General features: G+C 46.8%; 1 protein-coding gene across 1 annotated transcript in view; it reads left to right on the top strand.

The window, feature by feature from the left end:
• EIF4A3 (eukaryotic translation initiation factor 4A3) overlaps positions 1-22,819 on the top strand; it is a 134,526-nt gene that overhangs the window by 51,200 nt on the left and 60,507 nt on the right. The window contains exons 5-7 of the mRNA XM_078649024.1: positions 4,139-4,271; positions 4,707-4,787; positions 9,425-9,566. Coding sequence (XP_078505150.1) covers positions 4,139-4,271; positions 4,707-4,787; positions 9,425-9,566 — 356 coding nt within the window. The remainder of the gene's footprint in view (positions 1-4,138; positions 4,272-4,706; positions 4,788-9,424; positions 9,567-22,819) is intronic.

Here is a 22,819-nt window from a genome sequence, read left to right as displayed (position 1 = left end):
GCTCTCCTTGTAATTCTGCTTTAATTTCTTTAAAAATCCATAGTAGAGATCAAATGCAATAATTGTTTAAAAAAAAATATTTTAATGGGTCAGATAATTCCTATTAAAAATTGTTTTGACTGTTTTGAACTTGGTCAGAGGTGTAAGCTCCTGTAAATTGATTGAACTTGGCTGTGACTCTAAACATGTAGGAGGTGATAAGATATGCTTTTTCTTCATGTCCTATATTTTGTAGAACTTGTTGTACATATTCTGAATTCTTGCCTGTGCTCTCTGTTCCCTTGCTTTTTTTTATTTACATCCTCGCTTGATTGACATTGATAAAGTAAAATTGACACTTACTATCCAAAGTCTCGTTCTTTCATCCGCTGTTAGTTGCTCCCTTTAGTATGTGTGCACTATTGCTTTCATGTGGAATGTTCCATAGTTAGTTTGGTGCTACTCTGATAACCTACATCATCATTACTTTTCTAAATAGATTAGGAATTTAGGCTGCCTCACAACAGCTGTTCTGTATAATGTGCCTTGATTTGTGTGTTGTGCCCTCTAAGTGGAGACATGTTGTGTACATCTATGCATATATCAACGCACATAGCCACCAGCAGCTCTAGGGGCCTCCCCCAGACTCGGGATCAGTCCGAGGCAACGACGGAGAGCGCGTGGCCTCCTTTACCCTGAGCCTGGTCCAGGAGAGGTGAGGTCCTATCCCCTATCATTATAGGTGAACTTCACACCAAGTGACATGGAGGAATAGTCAAGTATATCCTTTATGGTTTTTTATTATTATTCTTTGGTGATGGATTTAATTGTACTATACATTTGCAGTCGCAAAGGTTATTTAGAACAGAGGCCCTGAAGAAAGCCTTAGGAGTTTGTTCCCGGTAGGCTGAAACATGTCGGCCCCTCAGCAGCTATTTGTGTGAACTGCTATATTTGCGCTGTTCTTGGTTTTAATGTGGAAGAGACTGATGGCTATTCAAGTTTTTTCGCTATCTTTTTCTATTCATTTTAAGCACACTAGTTCCTTTTTTGCACTGCACAGTTTCCCACCTTATGATCAAACGCATGGTCTACAAGTAACTCAGGAGGTATATTCCTGTCTTTATATGGAGGGCTTGGATTTTGTCTCAATGATCTAGAGACCTACCATCCCTACCGTTGGATGACCAAATGATAGAATTGATCAGTTACAAGACTTTGATGGGAATCCATCCTTGGATGTTGGGATGCACCTAGAGCTGCTGGTGGCTATGTGCGTTGATATATGCATTTCCTGTTAATCAATTGTAAGGATTTCTCCTCTGCACCTAAGCGCAGGGCATTGGTTTTTTCACTTATTAGGACACAACTTTGTTCCCTATAGACTCCCAGGTTTCTTTAGTATTTCATGTTGGCTAGCAGGGGACTTAGCCTGGTTGAGTCTCTAAAGTTTTTCCCTGAGACCCTTTTCACCCCGTATGTTTTATGTACATCTATGCATATACAATGTACATGTTCATCTGCCCTCCTGCTGCAGTTGTGAAGTTGATTTGAGACATGGTTCATTTGTGACTGCTGTTACAGTCTCAGGATAACACTAGTCTGTTTGGCTTTAAATAGTTCTCCAAAAGGCAAGCAATATTTATATTGTAAAACGAGAAGTCCAATATGTCTTTGCTGCTTTCATTGACTTAAGATCAAACACCAACAATTTTGTTACTATACACCTGTTGTACCTTCCTGCTGAAGAAATGGTGTGGCTGCATGTTTTCTTTTTAAGAACTTTGTTCATTTAAGAATTCATCTATCTGTATGGTAGTTGGCAATTTTTCATCATCATTGATTTAGTTATATGTGCTTTTTGCAATGTTTTTTTTAAACTCAAATATTGCTACTGAATGAAGGTAACTTGCGCAGGGGACATGTATCTTGCATCAAAGTACCCCAATGATGTGTCCATAGCAATATCTCCTTCAGTGACCTGGTACTTTCTGGAAAATATTTTCCATCTTGGGAATATCAACAAAGACAACTCTTGGTCATACTTCGAAACTAGTGGTCACAGGGGACACCTCATCCTAATTGGGAACCACAGTAGATGCACTTGCCAAGTTTTTTCTTGGCTTACCATAGTTTCATTCCCTCCATTAGAGTGACATTAATTGATTCAGGAAGATGTGTATTTTTTTCCACTCAGGGTGGGGTACATTTGCTTTGCTGTTGAATGAACAAATTTGCAGTGCTTGGAGTCACTCTGTTCTGCCAACAGTGTGGTCTTTCTACTGTTGTGCTAGATGGACCCTTTGTGAGAAGATGAGTGAAGCGCGTTGTTGTCACTGATGTGAATTGCAGCTCCTCTTGTAGCCCCTCATTAGTGTAGTGATTAGGCGCCCCCAAAACTCTGACCTCAGGACTTTTTGCCTCATTCTCTAAATATTCTACCTTGGACTTAAACTGGGACAATGGCATGTAAACTGTGTCTTCATATTTCTGGGCCTGATGGTCAAGTTGAGAGTAGTCCCTTATTGCAAAACTCTCTAATTGCAAAACCTCAGCACATTCCTTATCTACATCTTTCTGTTCCCCAAACTTCTCTGGGGTCCACTTAACCCAATAGGACATACACATTTGAATTTGTCTCATAAAACTGGTTGTAAAATTTTGAGAAATAGAACTGGAGAAGTTTGTGTACCTAGCACCTCTGTGTCCAGTGGCAACCGTGAATTAGTAACTGCTGTTCAGCCAGGGACACAGTGCAGTTGGAGACCAGTTGAGAACCCAACTGATCTCAAATTCTGAGTGGTGGTAATGGGTTGACATCCACTTGTAGTAGTACCCTTGGGGTACCACACATTAGGAGTTTGAATCACAAACAGCTAGTCATGTTTTTTCGGTTGGTTGTAGCATTCATGTGACTGCAAGAGCCCATTAGACCCCAGTGCTTCTTCAGTCCAACGGGTACTGTATTTTTGGAGTTGGGGAAAATTCGAGAACTTAAACTGTGATTTCTGAGGCATTACATGGACTAGAACAAAATTTGGGTTTCCAGTGGAAAACTACACAGTGGCCAGACTAAGTAGAATCATCTGGCCTCTGTGGTTTAGAGGACAGGTATGGGGCACGTTAGGGTACAGCATTGTACTCTATAAGTTCTCTCTGGAGCGAATGCTCATTAAGGATATACCAGTAAAGGGCCTTACAATGCAACTCAATGACCCAGCCAATGGGTGATCTGTGGGCTTTGTCTTCAATAGTTAAAACGTACGAATCTCATGTTTCCCAGACTGTCTTGGTTCTCCAGTATGCGCTTGACTGAGGTCTGTGCAGAGCTTCCTGCTGTTCAGTGCTTGGTTCCTCTTCTTTTTTCAGTATAGTCCTCTTTCCTTTTCCCAGTCTGTACAGAGCAGCAAAAGTCTTCAAAAAACTGGCATGAGACTAGCCTGCGGGATGACAACCCTACCTCGTTGTAAGCATCTGCTGGACACTAATGTGCAGGCTCTCTCCAATCTATCCGAGAAAAATGCATTTCTCAGTCATTGTCCTTGGTTTTAATGGGGGGGCTTCTGGTAGTCACAGGTCAGGGCAGTTTAAAGGTGGCCAGATAGGATTGTATATTGGCTCCACAGTGAGCCAAGTAGAAAGCCAACTTTGCTAGAAGAGAGCTAGCTACAAAGGAAAGGGAGGTGTGCATGCATTTCATTAAGACAAATAAAATCTCCCGCTCGTTCACAATACCTTTTTGAAAATCAAGATCCAAATAAGAGTACTTGGAAACAAATTAGCTGTGTGGTGGTAAATAGAGCCCTGGGACACCGCAGTAAATGAGTTAATGTCCATTGAACTGCCTAGTAATGAAGATAGTCAATGACTTGAACAATATGTCTGATAGCCAAAATTCTGGGAATAGCTGAGCTCACATGACTCCCGATGCACAGTACTTGCTTCTAGTAAGTAGCTTGAGTCCTGATTGAAGGGAAATAGATTAACTTTGATCTAATCACCATACGCTTAGTTGTCAGTCTGTCTTGCAGTTTGTTTTTCTTACTGTCCGTTTCCGAAGGCAGAAAAAACGTCTCTAATATTCAGGAAATCATGTGTTGTGGATGCTCTGTCGCTGTCTAACTTTTATTTTTATTTTGGCGTGGGGGGTTCCGCCCAGGTCCTCCTAGCTCTAGGTGACTACATGAATGTGCAGTGCCACTCGTGTATAGGAGGAACAAACGTGGGAGAAGACATCCGAAAGCTGGATTATGGGCAACATGTTGTGGCTGGAACCCCTGGCCGTGTGTTTGGTAAGCGTATTGGTGGTGTGCTGCAAATCAGTGGATGCTTTTTAAATCGTCTAATCCCAGATTTGTGTATTAAATATTTGGGTACAATACTGATATGTAACTCTGGCACAATTCTTGGTAGACATTAAACTGGGAACATTTTAATGGATCCACCACATGGAGTTGCAGGTGGGTTTTCTAGAATCCAGTTGGCATTGGTTCTTGAGTTATTAGTCTAGCTTTGTGGAGGTAATTTTGATTTTAATTTTCTGGGACCATTCTTAGATCTAGTTCAGGGAATGGGTCTTAGTTTGGTATACAGCTAGGTGTGGTTTCAAATATTAGTTTTTCTGGTAAAAGTTGGTGCTTAGAATAGCTTTGACCTGTTAATAGATGCAAGGTCGATGCTTTGTGTCAAATGTTTTAGTGATAAGCCAATGGTGTTATTCCCTGCAGATATGATTCGTCGCAGAAGTTTGAGAACTCGTGCTATTAAAATGTTGGTTTTGGATGAAGCAGATGAGATGCTCAATAAAGGTTTGTATGCTCATTTTGTGACACAATTAAATTGCTTTTTTGTTAATAAATCTTTGGTACTTGACATCTGTTACATGCACCTCGTTTTCTATAACTGAGGGAATGGTTCAGTGAGATAGATGTGTGTGGCTCAGATATGTGATCTGTGCGTCGAGACTGACCCCCCCCCCAGAAAAATCAACCCTCCCTTCTGTTCATTTAAGGTCAGTAAATTGCATACCAGTATATTGGGTAAGGTTGCGGTTTACAACTTTTGAATGGCAGAAGTGCAGGATAAAACTGTGTGTATACATATTTATATATAGATGTATTCCTTCCAAGGCAATTCCACAAAAGGAGGCTAACTCTGACATCGCAGCAACTTCCAAAATGTTTATTTGGCACAAAGCAACAGTTGTGCTGAATACACATTTTGGAACTTGCTGCAATGCCCTAAATGAGCATTCTTTTGTGGAATTCCCTTGGAAGGATTGTTTTCAGCTGGTAGGGGCTAAGGGTATAATGGGAGCTGGAGTTTGGATATCTATCAATCTATCTCAAATGTTTGTTTGTCTCTATGCTGAAATTTAGTGCCCCCAATTAAGTTTACTGTAACGACTGGGTGTTATGGTCTAAAGCACCAGTACTCCTAGTACGGCCTGCGGGCGGCCAGCGTTCCTTGGCGGCCCGCGGACCTTGCAGACATCGTACCTATGTTCTTCTTTTTTTTTTTTTTTTTTTTTTAACCCCTTCGATGCTTGTGACGGAACCGTTCCGTAATCAGTCACGGCTGAGCTGTGCTGATGACGGAACAGTTCCGTCATGACCACACCCTGTTTTGGAATGTCCAGCACAGGGGCGGAATCGGCGCCGCATGGAAGCGGTTAAAGAGTGTCCACAAACACAGAATCTGCTCTATTGGAACGGGCGATTCCAGCCATAGTCAGAGTGGAGCTGCAGGGGCGCTAAGAAGAGGTAAAATACAACAAAGCCTCATTAGCAAGTTAATGGTCTTTTAAAAGCCTGTGAAGTACTCTGGTGCGGCTGTGTGCTCCCCGGAAGCGGTCTCCGTCTGGGCTGCCACACATACTGGGTGAGGTGACCGAGGGTGACAGAGGGCAGCAGGGAGTGAGAGCTGGGGCAGAGACAGTGAGAGACCGAGACAGGGAGACCTTCCTCTGATCTTTCAGGGTTAATAATACAAAACAGTTGGGACTGCCAAGAGTGAAGCATGCTGGGAGTGCGTTTGTTTGGTGAGACAGGAATGTTCAAAACAATGTCTTCGTACACAAGTGATTCCCCCCCCCCCCCGCTCCCAAACCTCTGATATTGTTAGAAGGACTTAAAAAAATTATTTTGATATTAGGACCCAAATGTTTTTTTAACCTATTACATCAGGGAAAACTGTTAAATTATAACTATTTTTAGAACCGTGTCCTCCAGACCGAGGTTTTGGTCATTGAATGGATTTGATTTGATTGTAGCATTTTGGTGAGGCATCTCAACTTTTGTCCTTGCAAATTTTCGGATTCATTATGTGAATAACAGTCTAGAATACATGGCTATATTTTTTTCTTTTCTAGTTATTTGTAAAGTCTTCATGTGTCCATAGCCAATTGCCTTGCATTTCTGCCTGTCACTTTTTTAATGTTCACTTATTTGAGGGCTCACAAGCGTGCCTACATGTTTTAATATCCACGTGCCTATGTTCTGTAATCTGCATATAGTTTTTCACCACGGCATCTGTTCTACTTTGACTAGTGTATGGTATGCGGAAATCGAATAAAGCTTGATTTAACTAGGGTATCTTTCAGTATAGCTTTTCTGAGTGTGTATTTTTCTCTCCGATGTCAATGTGTCAAAAGTGAGGTGAAACTTTTATAGGTCAATAGGATTAAGTACTCGAAGAACCCTTCAAGAATGCCACCTTGTCTGGTTTGCTGTAGGTGTGGCTAAGACTGCAAAAAGCAATTCTCTTCATTCTTCATGCTGCCATACTCCAAGAGGGTAGGAGCGAAGGAGATGATTATACAGAGAAGGTACAATGGTAGCAGAACTCCAATCCAATTTAGAATCTGACTACTGTTGCATTCCCCTTTTAAAGAGAGCAAGATGGCAGTCGAGCGCTTGTATTAAAACTTTTTAATTGTATCTCCAGCGCCCTTGTTTTTAGTTTCTGGTTTTCTGCAGAGTACTTTTACAGTACTTATGAAGAGGGGCCTTCCACTAGTCTGGTGGCTATCGCTAGAAGTGTTAAATGAAGTCATGTGAGGTCAGTGACTGATGTTAAAACAAAAAGCCATGCTATTGTTTTCTTTCCTTATTAATAAAGTCTCCATTCTTTTTCCATAACAAAGTAGGACAAATTATTTTCACATACCTTAAATATTCCCTTTTTTATTGACAGTGTTGCATTATACCAATTCTTTCACGTTTCATTACTAAATGTTCTTCACCGTTTTGTAGCCTTTCAAGATGAAATAAACAGAATAGTGCAAGTTAGTACATGTCAATCTACTGTGGCCAACCCTTTCCTGCTGTTAACAGCAGTTTAGCAATGCGATCTGGGTCTTTTGGTGTGGTGCATTAATGTCGAAACTCCAGGAGCATCCCCCTGATTTAAGAGGTCTCCTGCTGCTGCCATAGGATGGGGCATCTTGATTTGAGCACAGGTTATGTATGTTTACAGGAGATTCATGGCGACACTCTCCTGTTAGCAGGGGGCACTTGATGGAAACATAGTTTACCTTTTTGGGGTAGTAGTGGCTGTTAGACGGGGACCTGGAGGGTCGGCCGAGCACAAGGTGAGAGGCCTCCGGTGAGGGCCGTCTCCAGCGATCGTACAGACAAGTAACTTCCCCCCCACAGATGGACACCACACGAAGGTCAGCTTAACACCTTTTATAGGCAATTCTTTGAGTAAGGTGGTACGATACAGGGAGATCAGGACACGATGATCCTCTCAATTCTAGTCTCTATTAGGGGAAGGGGGTAGCGGGACAGTCTTGGTACCTACAGGTACTGAGGTGAAACGGTGGTAGCTCACAATCCTCGAGCTCGGCGTTCGGACGGGTCAGACCGCGGCTGCGCCAGCAGGTCCCGAAGAGGTCGTAGGTGGCAACGGGCCGCGGCAGCGCCAGCAGGTCCCAGCGAGGATGACGGTTACAACGGGCCGCGGCAGCGCCAGCAGGTCCCACGAGGATGAACGGTGCAGAAGGCCGCGGCAGCGCCAGCAGGCAGGACAATAGTTCACAAGGCAGGGCCGCGGCAGCGCCAGCAGGCAGGACGATAGTTCACAAGGCAGGGCTGCGGCAGCGCCAGCAGTCCGTCAAGGATGAGTTCTTCTCGGTGTCTCTCGACTCCAGGATACAACTGCCTTCCTGCTCTGGGGCTGCCTCAGTTATAGGTCTGGCGCCCTTTGATGTCCGGACCCTGGCACTGGGAGGTCGGGAGGTCCGGGATGAGGGAGTCCAGACACCCAGCAGGGGGGTGGAGCCAGCACCCGGGGAGGCTGGGGGCGATCGGCACCTGGCGGGGGAGAGCCATCGACACTTCTTTCTCCCATTAACCTGCCAAGTGGTCCGTTCACCTCCTGGATGGATGGTGGTGCCGGGATGTCTGGGCCCGGCCAGGCCCAGGGTTGGGGGTCGAGCCGAGGCCACGCGGCCGCGTGGTGCAGTGTCCAAGATGTCGGCTGGGCCGGGCAATGGGGTTGATGGGGGCCTGGGCCCGTGGCACAGAGATATCCGGGAGCCGGCGTCCCGGAGGGGGACGGGTTGCGGGTTGCTTCTGCGGGTAGCACCCGGAGAGCCGATGTCTGGGCCCTGTCATGCGGGGAGGGAGCGAGCCCTTCGTGGGGCCTGTCCAACAGTGGCATTGGATTATTTACTTGATAATGGGTTCTTTGTTTGACGAGTGTGCCTAACATGGCCTTCCTCTGTGACTTGCACCTTGATTTTGGTGTAGATATCCTATTCTTTAATTCATACTGTTTGTATAATTTTTTGGAAGATTTTTGGATTAGGAATCCTTGTCTTTGATGGTTAACAGCTGCTGACAATGTGCAAAACTGTTTGAGCCGCTGCTGCATAAAAGGTATGTGTCTAATGATGACAATTTCAATTCCTACACTTTGGCTTAGCCATCTAACCTGCTGGAAATTTCTTTGTGAGATTCCAGCATGGACTTAAGACTAGCTTTTGAAATGGAAGGATGCACATTATTCCAGGGTCATATTTATACGTAACCACTTGGCTGCTAAGGCTTTTCCCCTCCTGTGCTGATATTTATTGAATCCCATTATACATGACGAGCTCACCTTGTCATGAGCACAGCTCCAGTGTGCCTCATGACGAGCTCACCTTGTCATGAGCACAGTTCCAGTGTGCCTCATGACGAGCTCACCTTGTCATGAGCATGCATGAGGTTAAACCATGAAGGATGTCATGCTAAATGGTGAGCTACTTCTGGCTCTGGTACACAATTACACAGACCAGATGAATGTGATCATAAACCTTACAATTCCATAGAAGGTGAAAATGTTAGTTCATCTGTTGTGTTCTAAGAAACATTTTATTACATTCTTCTGTGACACAAAACATTTATCAGCATTCTGTAGTCTTTGCCAATTCATCATTACATTTCTCCTGCTTTATTAGGTTTCAAAGAACAGATTTATGACGTATATCGATATTTACCACCTGCAACACAGGTTTGTCTGATCAGTGCCACACTGCCTCATGAAATCCTGGAGATGACCAACAAGTTTATGACGGATCCCATCCGCATCTTGGTGAAACGGTACGTGATGTTTTGAAAGGTGCTCCTACAAATTCAGCCAATAAAGAATCCAACGCACTTACTGACAATCTGATTGGTTTTGATTTAAAACAGTTGGTGAATTCCCTGATAGGCATTGCAGGCTATACCCAGGACTGAATGTTTTCCAGTCATCAAGTTACAAGTGAAGGATATCCTCCTGATCACATGCCTGTGCAATTTAGTCTTAATATCAATCTAAATAAATTATTGGTAAATGATTTGCAAGGAAAAAACGGTGAGACCCTGGAAAAAATGAACAGGAGCGAGTTGAATGGAATCTTTGAGGCCTCTCAACCTTCATTGTTCTGTGATGCAAATTAAGCTGGCTCCAGTTATTTCAATTGGATAAAAGATGTAGTAAAAAAAAAGAAAACTGGCCTCGATCAAGATGGTTTAAAACCACAGACCTCATCTGTTGGCCCCCTGGTATTCTTCCAAGATAAGGGATTTGAAAAAGATCTGCCAATGACCAGAAAAAGTCTGCTGGACTTAAGTGCTTAATTTGTGCCGGTGCTTTCTGGTGCTTGGCACCGGCACTTATTTCTCAGGGCCGGGTCTATAGTCTAGTCTACATGCAGTGTGAGTAAAAATCGCTATCATTCTCTGAGTAGGTGCCACCGTTCCGGTCTCTACCCATCCATGTGAAGTGCTGATATCGCACATCAATGCATGTGTGGGTAAAATATTTCAAATTGAATGCAGCGTCTCTGCCGCCCGCCTAAATGTGAGCTCCACACATCAAATTACCGCCAAAAACTGAAACTGCCTGGGCTGGGTCCCTGCCTCAGCGTAGATCACCAACACACTCACACCCCATTTCCATTTTGCAGTCATTCATTGGTAGCGCGTTAGCATAATGCACTACCAATAAACGGTTGCAGAATATATTATTATCCTGGCCCGTCCTTCCTTGGCGAATCATGAAGTTTGTGCCCCGAATCGGACCAATGAGTACTGTTTTCACCTGCGGTCCGCCCAGCATACTGCGCTGCTGAAGCGTTAATCATTGTCCGACGACAGAGGCAATCAGCGTGTCATGCAGCAGACCTCCTCCCTCGCAGATTAATTAAAACTAAAAAGGTTGTCCCGCAGTGCCGGTAAGTAATGCCTTTCACCAGAGTTATATTGGTCTACAATTTTAACATTGAATTGTATGATTATGCTAAATAACGTTTTATATAGTGTGGGGCCCATGGCTGCAGCTTTTCCTGTACTGCTTCTGGCTTTAAACTTTTGCAGTTACATTTTTTTTTAAAGTTAAAATGCAGCAGCAGATCTAGAGGCATGTGCCCCACACGATAAAACGCTGTTTAGCATAATAATCAATATGAATGCTTTGTAGACAAATTTAACACTAAACACTAGTACACAGCTGATGGCAGAAAAGCAAGACTATCTGAACGTGCCACTCGACCAAAAATTGCTTCGAGTGGCATGTTCAGGTAATCTTGTTTTTCTGTAATCAGCTGTATGACCGTGTTCAGTGGTATATTTGTCTATAAAGCATTCAAATGGATGATTATGCTACATAACGTTTTATAGTGTGTGGGGCTCACAGCTGCATCTCTTCCTCCACTGCTGCTGACTTTTGCGGCAAAAAATCTTTTTTTAAAGTTAAAAGCCAGTAGCAGTGGCAGAAGAACTGCAGCCTTGAGCCCCACACACTATAAAACGTTATTTAGCATAATCAACCATTTGAATACTTTGTAGACAAAAAGAACTCTCAACACTGGCACACAGCCAGTGTTGCAGTGTGCAGAAAAGCAAGATTACCTGAGTGTGCCACTCGGGCATTTTTGCGTTGAGTGGCACGTTAAGGTAGACTTGGTTTCTTGTTTTTCTGCCATCAGCTGTGTACTAGTGTTCCGTGTTATATTTGTCTACAGAGCATTCAAATGGCTCATTAAGTGAAATAACTTTTTATAGTGTGGGCCCACGGATGCAGTTCTTCCTCCACAGCTGCTGACTTTTTTAAGTGAATTTTTTTTTATTTTTGCGTTGAGTGGCGCATTCAACTAATCTTATTTTCTGCCATCAGCACACATTCTTGCAACGTTATAAAGTTAAACTGGACAACCCACAAAGCAATGTGATATGGTAGTTCTTCAAAGCCTTTTACTGGTTAAAGGTTGCACACATTATGGGTCCAATTGGCTGCTATCACCCTGCCACAAGGATATCAGGTGTCCCTTACAGGATCCAACCAGTAAAAAATGGGGTGAACATCAAACTCAGAGCCAAAGACTTCACCAGTGCTATTTTAGTACATGATATTTTTATTTTTTATCACAGTTTGTCTTTCTACACATATAAGGACATTTCAAGTTGATATACGATGAATTTTAAAACAACAGAGGGGGAAAAAAAAGGCATATTCCACCAGGGATATTGGGGAAATAGATACGACACATAGGGAAGTTCCTCACACTCCCGTACACTCAAGGGGATTTCATATATACATCACCACTCAAATATTCATTCATCTCCTCATTCATTCATACAAACTCTCATATAAGTACAACTGCGCCTGCAACGGTGAATGGAAAGTGGTTGCACGAATTAGAGATGGAATAAGGAGGCAGCACTGGTGGAAAAAAGTTTCACAAGGACTCAAGAACTGCCATCCATAGAGATTGCGCCGACGCGCGTTTCGGTGTTGGCCAAGATAGGCCGCACCTTCTTCAGGGCGGTGGTGTACAATCAGGGAGGGGAACACACAGGAAAAGATAGACTGAATCAGGGATACACTGGTATGTTTCAAGGGTATCCAAAAGACTGGGACTCTCGCTAGGGGATGTCTGGGGCTGGGTCACTCCAAACTCCCTCTCGACATTCACGGTATTAGCGGGAATCTAGGTCGTACATGGTCTTAAAATAAGTTGGAGCTCAACCTCAAAGGGATTCTGCGGCTTAGAGGTGATCGCTAGGTGCTGCGTGGAAGTACTGGGCTGTAGTGGCGCTGCCCGGATGAACTAGGCCTCCCATTCCGTTATTCACATAATCGGATATAGAATGCATCGCTGAGAGAGCTCACACCGTGGGCGAACACCCGGGCCCCTCAGGATTCGAACTTTTTTTAAGGTGTTCACCAGACCAATTGACAGCGTTTTATCAGATTATGTGAACCTAGTCGTACCATAAAGCTGCTACATAGACTACACAGGAAGTCGTCAACGGAGTTTCACCTTCCTGCAGTGCAGGTTCCCATCCATTGGTGTGCTTAACTGAGTGTGGGCGGTGTGGTTTAGAAGTGATGAGCTGCCAAATGATTGTGTCTTGTGCAACTGCCTCCTCTGCCAGTCTAATTGTTAGCCTAGACCACTTTGGATTAAGGGAAATACGTGGGTGGAGCCAGTGGAGGAAGTGGGTGGGGATGTGGGTGTGGCCTCCTACACAACTTTGAGCGCCTGTACATATTTTACAAATTAAGCACTTTTGGGGAGAGGAGTTGGCCTAACAGTTAGGGCGGTCGATCTCTAATCTGGGGAACTGGGTTCGAACCTTGGTAATGATGCTGAACATCCTGTGATTCTGGGCAAATAACCTAATCTCCCTGTGCCTAACAAAACAAGCATTTGCAAAGCAACAGGTCTCGCATTTAAGCGAGTCTGAGCTATTGGCATTGTAAATGACAATGCCTTTTATTTAGGTTTTGGTTTTTGAAACCTAAATAAAACGTATTGTCATTTACAATACCAATAGCTTAAATTTGCGTAAATGCGAGACGCTTTACAAATGCCTGTTTAAATTGATATGATTTCGGTCCTCCTGGACCTGCCTAGGACATCCCTCATTTAAATGAACAAGTCAACAGAGGGGAGGTGAGAGAATTCCAGCTAACCTTTCAGGCAAAGAACATCAGTGAGAGAATACGAGACCGGGAGAAAAAAATGCAGAAATAGGCAAGGGGTTGATGATGGGCGAGATGAAGAAGGGAGAGCAAGATGCACCAAAAAGGGGACTAGGCAGAGAAAAGAACAGGCGTCAACAATAAGTGAGAGGGGAGCTTGAGCATTGGGAAAGGAAAGGCAGCAGAGAGAAGGCTAGAAGAGAAGAGATTAAAAAGCGAGGGTGTAAAAATACAAAAGAAGGAGCAAGAGACAGTACACACGGATACTGTGCAACACTGAAGGGTGCAAGAGAGAACAGTGCAAAAAAGATCATGAAAGGGTAAGGCCTGATATTGGAGAAGAGCACATGAAAGCATGCACATCCATGACCACAAGAGAAAGGATGAACAAGTGACAATAGACTGGAAGGAGGAAATGTTACCGGGAGCAAAAGACAGGGAAGAGAAAGTGCGAGAATTTAAGTAGTAAGAGAAGAAAAAAGAAGAGCAAAGAGTATGTGGATATTTTGAGCCTTGGAGAGTAAATTAGTTCCCTCTGAAATTGGAAATCAGCCATGGCTGATTTAAAAAAAAAAATTTATGCATGCACTGCACTCAACACGTAATAGATAAGGAAGAGTTAACAAACAGACCAGTGCATGGAAGTGTCTGGAAAAAATGTGTATATCTTGACATGCCCCCGCTCGTCAGCATGACTCTAGAAGTAGTTGTGTCCCTCGCTGGGAACTACAAGAGCATCTTGTGGCGCTACACTGCCACTGCCCATTGGGGTTAGATCCATACATCAGTGGAGTGTGATACCATCGTGGAGGTCATGAGAATGCCCCTGAGGGCATGATTACTTTTCAGTCACACTGACCTTTCAGAAAGGGTCATTCCATTCGAACAGAGCAAGATTCTGTCACCCTAAAACTAGTGAAGGAACAGGAAGATGGCAGCAGGGGCAAAGATATCACGGAACATCACGGAACATCACGGAACTAAAAAAAAGAAAATCAATATATCGAATTTCTCTCCAGAACGGATATAGAAAGACATCGATTACTGCGTAAGTGACAAAAATACACAGACTTTCCTTAGTGAGAAAAAATATAATATGCCCACCGAGTCACAATTCCATCTGCCCCCCACTCACCCGTCTGGTTCATCTAGAAGGGCTGCCGCCCCTTCCACTGCCTCCCGCGGGCCCCTGTGCAGTTGCTTTTGTCACACTGGCTCACACAGTCCTGGTACATGGGCTCCCTGTCCCCGTGGGTGGCGTCGGCCACCCCCAGAAGGAGCAGCAGCAGTGCTGCCCGAGCCGCCATCCGCCCCCAGGATGGAGAAGCAAGAAACTATCTTTGGACTCAGAGGAGGAACAATAACAACAGATCACCGAAAGAGCATCTGGAAGGGGAATGCAAAAAGGGAACCCCACCGGAAGTGACTTCTATCAAAAGGCAGAAACGGAAACATACCGGAAGCGTCTGGGGTAAACAAGGAAGGACCGCGGTCAGGCGATGTGTAAACACAAGTGTATTTATATAACATGTGCCGACCAGCCCACCGCCTCGTGAGAAGGGAAGAGACGCAGCGCATGACGAGCAACAGACGACTAGTCCAGTCTGGGTGGGCGGGGCCTAAGGGAAATAGGACGGTCACCAAAAAGCCTCACTTTTAATCAGAGGCCAGCGTTTACCATAAAAGATGACGTGTGCCAATCAAAAGCATGGGCGGAGCTTCGACTCCACTTCCAAAGCAACCCAACGACAATAGATCTCGTAGAGCGAGCAGCTCATGCGCTGCGATGCTAGGCGAGACCTAAAAATGAATGTTCCTCATTTATCTTACTGGTGCCATGTAAAGCGCTCTGATACCTGATAACTTCGGGTCAAGTTCGTGCTATATAAAACTCTGTGTTAAAAAAATAAATAAATAAATAAGCACTGGCTGGAGTAGTTACTCCTTAGAAGGGAACCAAATAAAATTGATTATTCAGGAGTATAAAAATATGATAAAAGGAAAATCAAACCAGCCATTACACTGATTTCTTTTTTTTAGCAGCCAGTAACTCTCCAAGGGAACTGTTCCCAGATGGTACAGATGATCGCGAGCCCTCCTGTTGACAGTATTTTAACCCCCACCAACAGCTATGTGACAACTTAGCTGAAGTTTTCCAAAATAAAGTCGAACCGGTATATATGAACATTAATGTAAGTTGGAATGCCACCTTCCCACCCTTAGTGGATAGTCGATCAGACATCACTCACCACGCCTAATGCAATTTTCCATCTCTTACGACGGAGCAAGTTGTCCAATTGAAAAAGCTTCCTAACTCTGGAGCTCCAATGGACCCGTGCCTTCCTAACGTGCTTCATGAAATAGCAGAATGCATTTTTAACCTTTTGGCCATGCTGTTCAACATCATCATTAAGGCATGGCGATTTCCTATTGAGTGGAAATGCACCTATCCTTCCACTAATCAGAAAACAAACTTTAAATCCAAATGAAGAAAAGAACTTCTGGACTATCTTTGTGGCTCTCTGTGCCAGCGAAAATACTAGAGACATTTAAATATTGCTCTCTCCGAATATATTTTGATCAAAATGATATCTTGGATAGAAACCAGTTCGGCTTTAGATAATTGCACAGCACATAATCTGCTCTGGTTGTAGCGATTGAGGAGATTATGGACATCATGGATAAAGGTAGCAAGGCGTCAATGGTCCTTTTGGACTTATCCACAGCCTTTGACACCTGGAGTCATTCAGTTCAGAAACAACGGTTGATCGAGATAGGTATAGGGAGCTCAGCTCTCAATCTGCTCTGCTCTTTTGTTAATGAAAGGGAGCAATCCGTCTCTTTAGGAAACTTCACTTCAAAGCCTTTCTCATTACGTTGTGGGGTCCCACAAGGGTCATCGTTAAGTCCCACGTTATTTAATATCTATGTGGTTCCACTTGTGAATTTGATAAGGAGCTTTTCAGTAATCTCCTATGCGGATGATGCCCAAATAGTGGTATGTATCTCTAAGGACATAAAGGAGGTGGCCTCTCGTTTCAATAACTGTTTGCGAGGTAGTAAACGGGATGAGCAGTGCGCTGCCTTAAGCTAAACTCAAAAAAGACAGAGGTGCTACTTTTTTTGAAGGGACCCTTCCTTTTTGGGATAACTCCTGATGGCCGCAGACCCTTGGCCCTCTTCTCTACCCTCGTATTAAAAGTAAGGAAACTGGGAATAGTTTTTTATTCTAAACTGGCCTTCACAGATCTGACCAATCGGCTCACATCTTCCTGCTTCTTTATTTTAAAAACATTAAAGAAGACTTTTCCTTTCATACCTCCTAATCTGCAGAAATCAGTCACAGCTTCTTTGGTCCTAACGAGTTTGGACTATTGTAACGCCCTTTATTCCTGTACGCAGCAGGGAATCCATAACAAGCATTTGCAATGCAATAGGTCTCGCATCATTCAAGTTTGAGTTATTGGCATTGTATATGACAATGTGTTGAATGAATTTTTTTGCAAACTCTGTATTGGCTGGTGTTGTTTGTGCCCGGTGAATGCGTGCACTGACGGCTGGTGGTGTTTGTGCCTGGTGAAAGGGTGCACTGGCGGCTGGTGGCGTTTGTGCCCGGTGAAAGCGTGCACTGACGGCTGGTGGTGTTTGTGCCTGGTGAAACCGTGTACTGATGACTCATGGTGTCTGTGCCTGTTGAAAGTGTGTACGCTTTAGAGTGAGTTGCGCTGTAGAGTGCGGGGCGCTGCGGGGCGCTGTAGAGTGCGGGGCGCTGTAGAGTGCGGAGCGCTGTAGAGTGCGGGGCGTTGTAGAGTGCGCTGTAGAGTGCGGTGCGCTGTAGAGTGCGCTGTAGAGTGCGGTGCATGGCGCTGCGGGGTGCTGTAGAGTGTGGGGTGCTGTAGAGTGCGGGGCGCTGTAGAGTGCGGGGCGCTGTAGAGTGCGGGGCGCTGTAGAGTGCGGGGCGCTGTAGAGTGCGGGGCGCTGTAGAGTGCGGGGCGCTGTAGAGTGCGGGGCGCTGTAGAGTGCGGGGCGCTGTAGAGTGCGGGGCGCTGTAGAGTGCGGGGCGCTGTAGAGTGCGGGGCGCTGTAGAGTATGGGGCGCTGCGGTGCGCTGTAGAGTGCGGTGCGGTGCGCTGCGGGCGCTGTAGAGCGCGGGGCGCTGTAGAGTATGGGGCGCTGCGGTGCGCTGTAGAGTGCGGTGCGCTGTAGAGTGCGTGGTGCTGTAGAGCGCGTGGTGCTGTAGAGCGCGTGGCGCTGTAGAGCGCTGTAGAGTGCGGGGCGCTGTAGAGTGCGGGGCGCTGTAGAGTGCGGGGCGCTGTAGAGTGCGGGGCGCTGTAGAGTGCGGGGCGCTGTAGAGTGCGGGGCGCTGTAGGGCGCTGTGGGGCGCTGTAGGGCGCTGTGGGGCGCTGTAGGGCGCTGTGGGGCGCTGTAGGGCGCTGTGGGGTGCTGTGGGGCGCTGTAGAGTGCGGGGCGCTGCGGGGCGCTGTAGAGTGCGGGGCGCTGTAGAGTGCGGGGCGCTGTAGAGTGCGGGGCGCTGTAGAGTGCGGGGCGCTGTAGAGTGCGGGGCGCTGTAGAGTGCGGGGCGCTGTAGAGTGCGGGGCGCTGTAGAGTGCGGGGCGCTGTAGAGTGCGTTGCGCTGCGGGGCGGGGCGCTGTAGAGTGCGTGGCGCTGTAGAGCGCGGTGTAGAGTGCGTGGCGCTGTAGAGCGCGGGGCGCTGTAGAGTATGGGGCGCTGCGGTGCGCTGTAGAGTGCGGTGCGGTGCGGGGCGCTGTAGAGTGCGGGGCGCTGTAGAGTGCGGGGCGCTGAGTGCAGGGCGCTGTGGGGAGCTGTAGAGTGCGGGGCGCTGTAGAGCGGGGCGCTGTAGAGTGCGGGGCGCTGTAGAGTGCGGGGCGCTGTAGAGTGCGGGGCGCTGTAGAGTGCGGGGCGCTGTAGAGTGCGGGGCGCTGTAGAGTGCGGGGCGCTGTAGAGTGCGGGGCGCTGTAGAGTGCGGGGCGCTGTAGAGTGCGGGGCGCTGTAGAGTGCGGGGCGCTGTAGAGTGCGGGGCGCTGTAGAGTGCGGGGCGCTGTAGAGTGCGGGGCGCTGTAGAGTGCGGGGCGCTGTAGAGTGCGGGGCGCTGTAGAGTGCGGGGCGCTGTAGAGTGCGGGGCGCTGTAGAGTGCGGGGCGCTGTAGAGTGCGGGGCGCTGTAGAGTGCGGGGCGCTGTAGAGTGCGGGGCGCTGCGGGGCGCTGTAGAGTGCGGGGCGCTGCGGGGCGCTGCAGAGTGCGGGGCGCTGCGGGGCGCTGCAGAGTGCGGGGCGCTGCGGGGCGCTGCAGAGTGCGGGGCGCTGCGGGGCGCTGCAGAGTGCGGGGCGCTGCGGGGCGCTGCGGGGCGCTGCAGAGTGCGGGGCGCTGCGGGGCGCTGCAGAGTGCGGGGCGCTGCAGAGTGCGGGGCGCTGCAGAGTGCGGGGCGCTGCGGGGCGCTGCAGAGTGCGGGGCGCTGCAGAGTGCGGGGCGCTGCGGGGCGCTGCAGAGTGCGGGGCGCTGCAGAGTGCGGGGCGCTGCGGGGCGCTGCAGAGTGCGGGGCGCTGCAGAGTGCGGGGCGCTGCAGAGTGCGGGGCGCTGCAGAGTGCGGGGCGCTGCAGAGTGCGGGGCGCTGCGGGGCGCTGCAGAGTGCGGGGCGCTGCGGGGCGCTGCCGAGTGCGGGGCGCTGCGGGGCGCTGCCGAGTGCGGGGCGCTGTCGAGTGCGGGGCGCTGTCGAGTGCGGGGCGCTGTAGAGCACTGAGAGTGCGGGGTGCTGTAGAGTGCGGGGTGCTGTAGAGTGCGGGGTGCTGTAGAGTGCGGGGTGCTGTAGAGTGCGGGGCGCTGCGGGGCGCTTTAGAGTGAGTTGCGCTGTCGAGTGCGGGGCGCTGCGGGGCGCTGTCGAGTGCGGGGCGCTGTCGAGTGCGGGGCGCTGCGGGGCGCTGTCGAGTGCGGGGCGCTGTCGAGTGCGGGGCGCTGTCGAGTGCGGGGCGCTGTCGAGTGCGGGGCGCTGTAGAGCACTGAGAGTGCGGGGTGCTGAGAGTGCGGGGTGCTGTAGAGTGCGGGGTGCTGTAGAGTGCGGGGTGCTGTAGAGTGCGGGGTGCTGTAGAGTGCGGGGTGCTGTAGAGTGCGGGGTGCTGTAGAGTGCGGGGTGCTGTAGAGTGCGGGGTGCTGTAGAGTGCGGGGTGCTGTAGAGTGCGGGGTGCTGTAGAGTGCGGGGTGCTGTAGAGTGCGGGGTGCTGTAGAGTGCGGGGTGCTGTAGAGTGCGGGGTGCTGTAGAGTGCGGGGTGCTGTAGAGTGCGGGGTGCTGTAGAGTGCGGGGTGCTGTAGAGTGCAGTGCTATGTGATGTAGAATACTGTGTGCTGTAGAGTGCTGTAAATTGTAGAGTGCTGTATGCCGCAGAGCGTTGTGTGCCGCAGAATGGTGTGTGCCGTAGAATGGTGTGCGTTGTAAAATAGTGTGTGCTGCACTGCCCCATAACCAGTAAGAACAAAAACGAAACTTTAAAACTGCAACAAAGTAGCACACTGTAGAAGCCTGTGTAAAACTGAAACTGACGAGGCAGGAGATGGGCTGTGCGCGCCCACGAGATGAAATCCGAGCTCTGCGCTCGTGCACCCTCTCCTGTCCACATTCCCAAAAACGGGCAACATTAGTTGTCACAGAATGCAGCTGTCCTACTCCTTTGGAAAATCAGTCAGTTTGAACCAGTTTTGAAAGCAAAGGAGGAATCACATTGGCTTCCTGTTAAAGAGAGTAGTGTTTAAGGCACTTTGCATAGCACATTAACTCCCAATCTCACAGGCGTGGACTCTCTCAGGAGAAAATCCACTTGGCGTGCTCCTAACAGAAACCCCAGGATCAGCCTTGGCCTAAAAAGTAGTGGTTCCAAAAATTGAAGAAGCTTCTTGGGGAGGTAAAAGCTTTGCTCATTTCACCTCTAAGCTCTGGAACCAGATGCCTTTTGCATTTGAGAGGAAAGCCCAATCTGCAGAGTTTCAGAACACATCTGGTTAATTTACACTTTCCTTGTAGATATAGGCGGTGGATAGTCTCAGCTTTCAGGCAGAATCTTAGCGCCAAGACGCCTTCAGGCAATGTCATGCTCTGTAAAATTTATATCAAATGATTCCGTTTTTCGAGGTACGTATACCTACACTTAAATGTATGTTTGTAGAATTCAGTTTAAAGTGGACGTAACTGTCTGCAAAAGTGAGGATTTTCTGCAAAGAAGACAAATCTGTTTTGAGTCCACGCAGATCAAAGCTTCAGGGAACCTGCTGTTCCTACAGCATGGGATCCAGTGAACTCGACATGATTTTCAAAACCAGTTCTGTCCTGTTTTTTCTTTTTATAAATTTTTTATTAATCATTGCTGATCTGGCATTTTCTCCTTCAAATAAGTACATTTTATAAGAAACACTGTAAAAAGTACAAACAGGTTTTTGTGAGGGGGCAAAACCCCTTTCTGAGGGTGACTTCAAGACAGATTTCTACCTTTCGCCTATTTGGCTGCTTTTCCGATATATCCTTTGGAAGCATGTTTTCCCTAAAAGTTTTTACAACAAGTTATGCTAGAAGAATGAGGTGCCAGAATCTTGAAGTGCTTCCATTTGCCTAGTATTAATTGCTTACCTTTTCCATCACAGATGCTAGGGTGAGGATGCTGGGTGTTGGAAAGAGGTTTAATTTGATGTTCTTGCACTTAAATGATGCCTCTAACTTTCTTATCTTAAGATCATTGTTTTCCCCAGGATAATGTTGATGCTATTGTGTTGATTGCAATCGCAAAATGAGAGAAGATTAAAGAAGGAACAGTATGTCATCTTAACCAGTAAAAAATCCCCACAGGAAGGAACTGCTTCTGATGCGGTTTACCCAATTCAGGGTCCCTAACTGGACTCCCTGCCCCATTACAAAAGCAGGTACTTGTGTGTGGAGCAGAAAGTTATTTAAGGATGTCAGACCCTCGCTGCTTCATAACTGTGCCTACTTCTGTATCTGAATGAACATTTATTAGAGCTGTGGAAAGGTACTGAGATTGCTTGGAACACACACTTGTAGTAGTGGCTTATAGACTGATTTAATTTTGGCAACCAGACATGTCACTTTAACTCATGTTTGTCTACTTTCATTTCTCCATATCAAGAAATCTAGAAAATCTGTATTTCATCTGACTCACGGTACAAATGCTTCTTAACAATGTATAATTAAGCCTGTTTGGGAACTTCATCATACCTGGCAAGCCCACACCTGGCCCCTGAATAATTCGATCTATCTGGTATCCTAACCTATTCTCCAAATATAGCAACCGCTATTGCCGAGCCTTGTAATGATGAATTCACTGTAGGAGATGTTCGAACAGCTATTCTCAACCATAAGCAACATAAATCCCCTTGTCCTGACGGTGTACCAGGGTATCTCTTTCAATCAGATATTTCCTTCTGGGGACTCCTACTAACGACCGCTTCATTTAGGGCAGCAATTATCATACTGCTTCACAAGAAAAGAACCGCGAAATGACCCTGCCAATTACCGCCCAATCTCTCTGCTTGATAGAATTGGCAAGATCCATGACAAATTGTTACTTACCCTCCTGGAAAATTGGGCCATGAACAACTAGATTATCACCACTTCAAAAACAGGCTTTAGAAAAGGCCTAGGCACACTTGATCCAGCAATGTGATTATACAGCAGAGGGTTAAAATACACATTTATTAAGAGCTCCTGGCTGTATATGACATTCATTGATTTAAAAATGTCCTTTGACACCGTCGACCGACACCTGCTGTGGCAAAATTCATCTGCTATGGGGTCCCCAGAGAAATTGGTGTCTGCAATTAAACTCTATGAGAAAAATTCGTCGTCAGTTAGATATGACCCAAGAGGAGAAAAAGCCTCTAGCTTGGCAATCAATATAAGGGTCGGAGGTCTTTAATTGCCCCAGTCTTGTTTAACATTTTCAACTATGACGTTTTATCCCGCACCGAACTTTCTGTGCACAAACTTCTTATAGGATTTGTGGACTACTGCAAAGGTAAGAAACTTTAGATTAATACAGTAAAAACAAAGTATATGATTTTAAACGACAGAGCCAAACTTAGGAATGCATTTAAAATCCATGGAACTCTGTTGGAGCGTGTGGAAAATGATGACTACGTGGGGTTCAGATTTTATTTAAGAATGTACTGGTTCCCTCAACTATTAAAAAGTGAGGTTACCCTGGGCCAATATGCCCATGCTTTACTATGATTGTAACTGTAGACTAATTGCCCTTGAGGCATATAAAGCACAGACCGTAGCTGCTGGGACATATGTGGCTGAGTTGGGGGCCGAACGAAAGTTGTGGGATGTAAGAATCCATTCCTTCGTCTTCATCTTAGCCCTCA

This window comes from Lissotriton helveticus, chromosome 6 (assembly GCF_964261635.1).
Source record: "Lissotriton helveticus chromosome 6, aLisHel1.1, whole genome shotgun sequence".
Classification (NCBI taxonomy): Eukaryota; Metazoa; Chordata; class Amphibia; order Caudata; family Salamandridae; genus Lissotriton; species Lissotriton helveticus.
The sequence above is the reverse complement of the archived record's forward strand: the minus strand, read 5'-3'. Positions and strand labels throughout refer to the sequence as shown.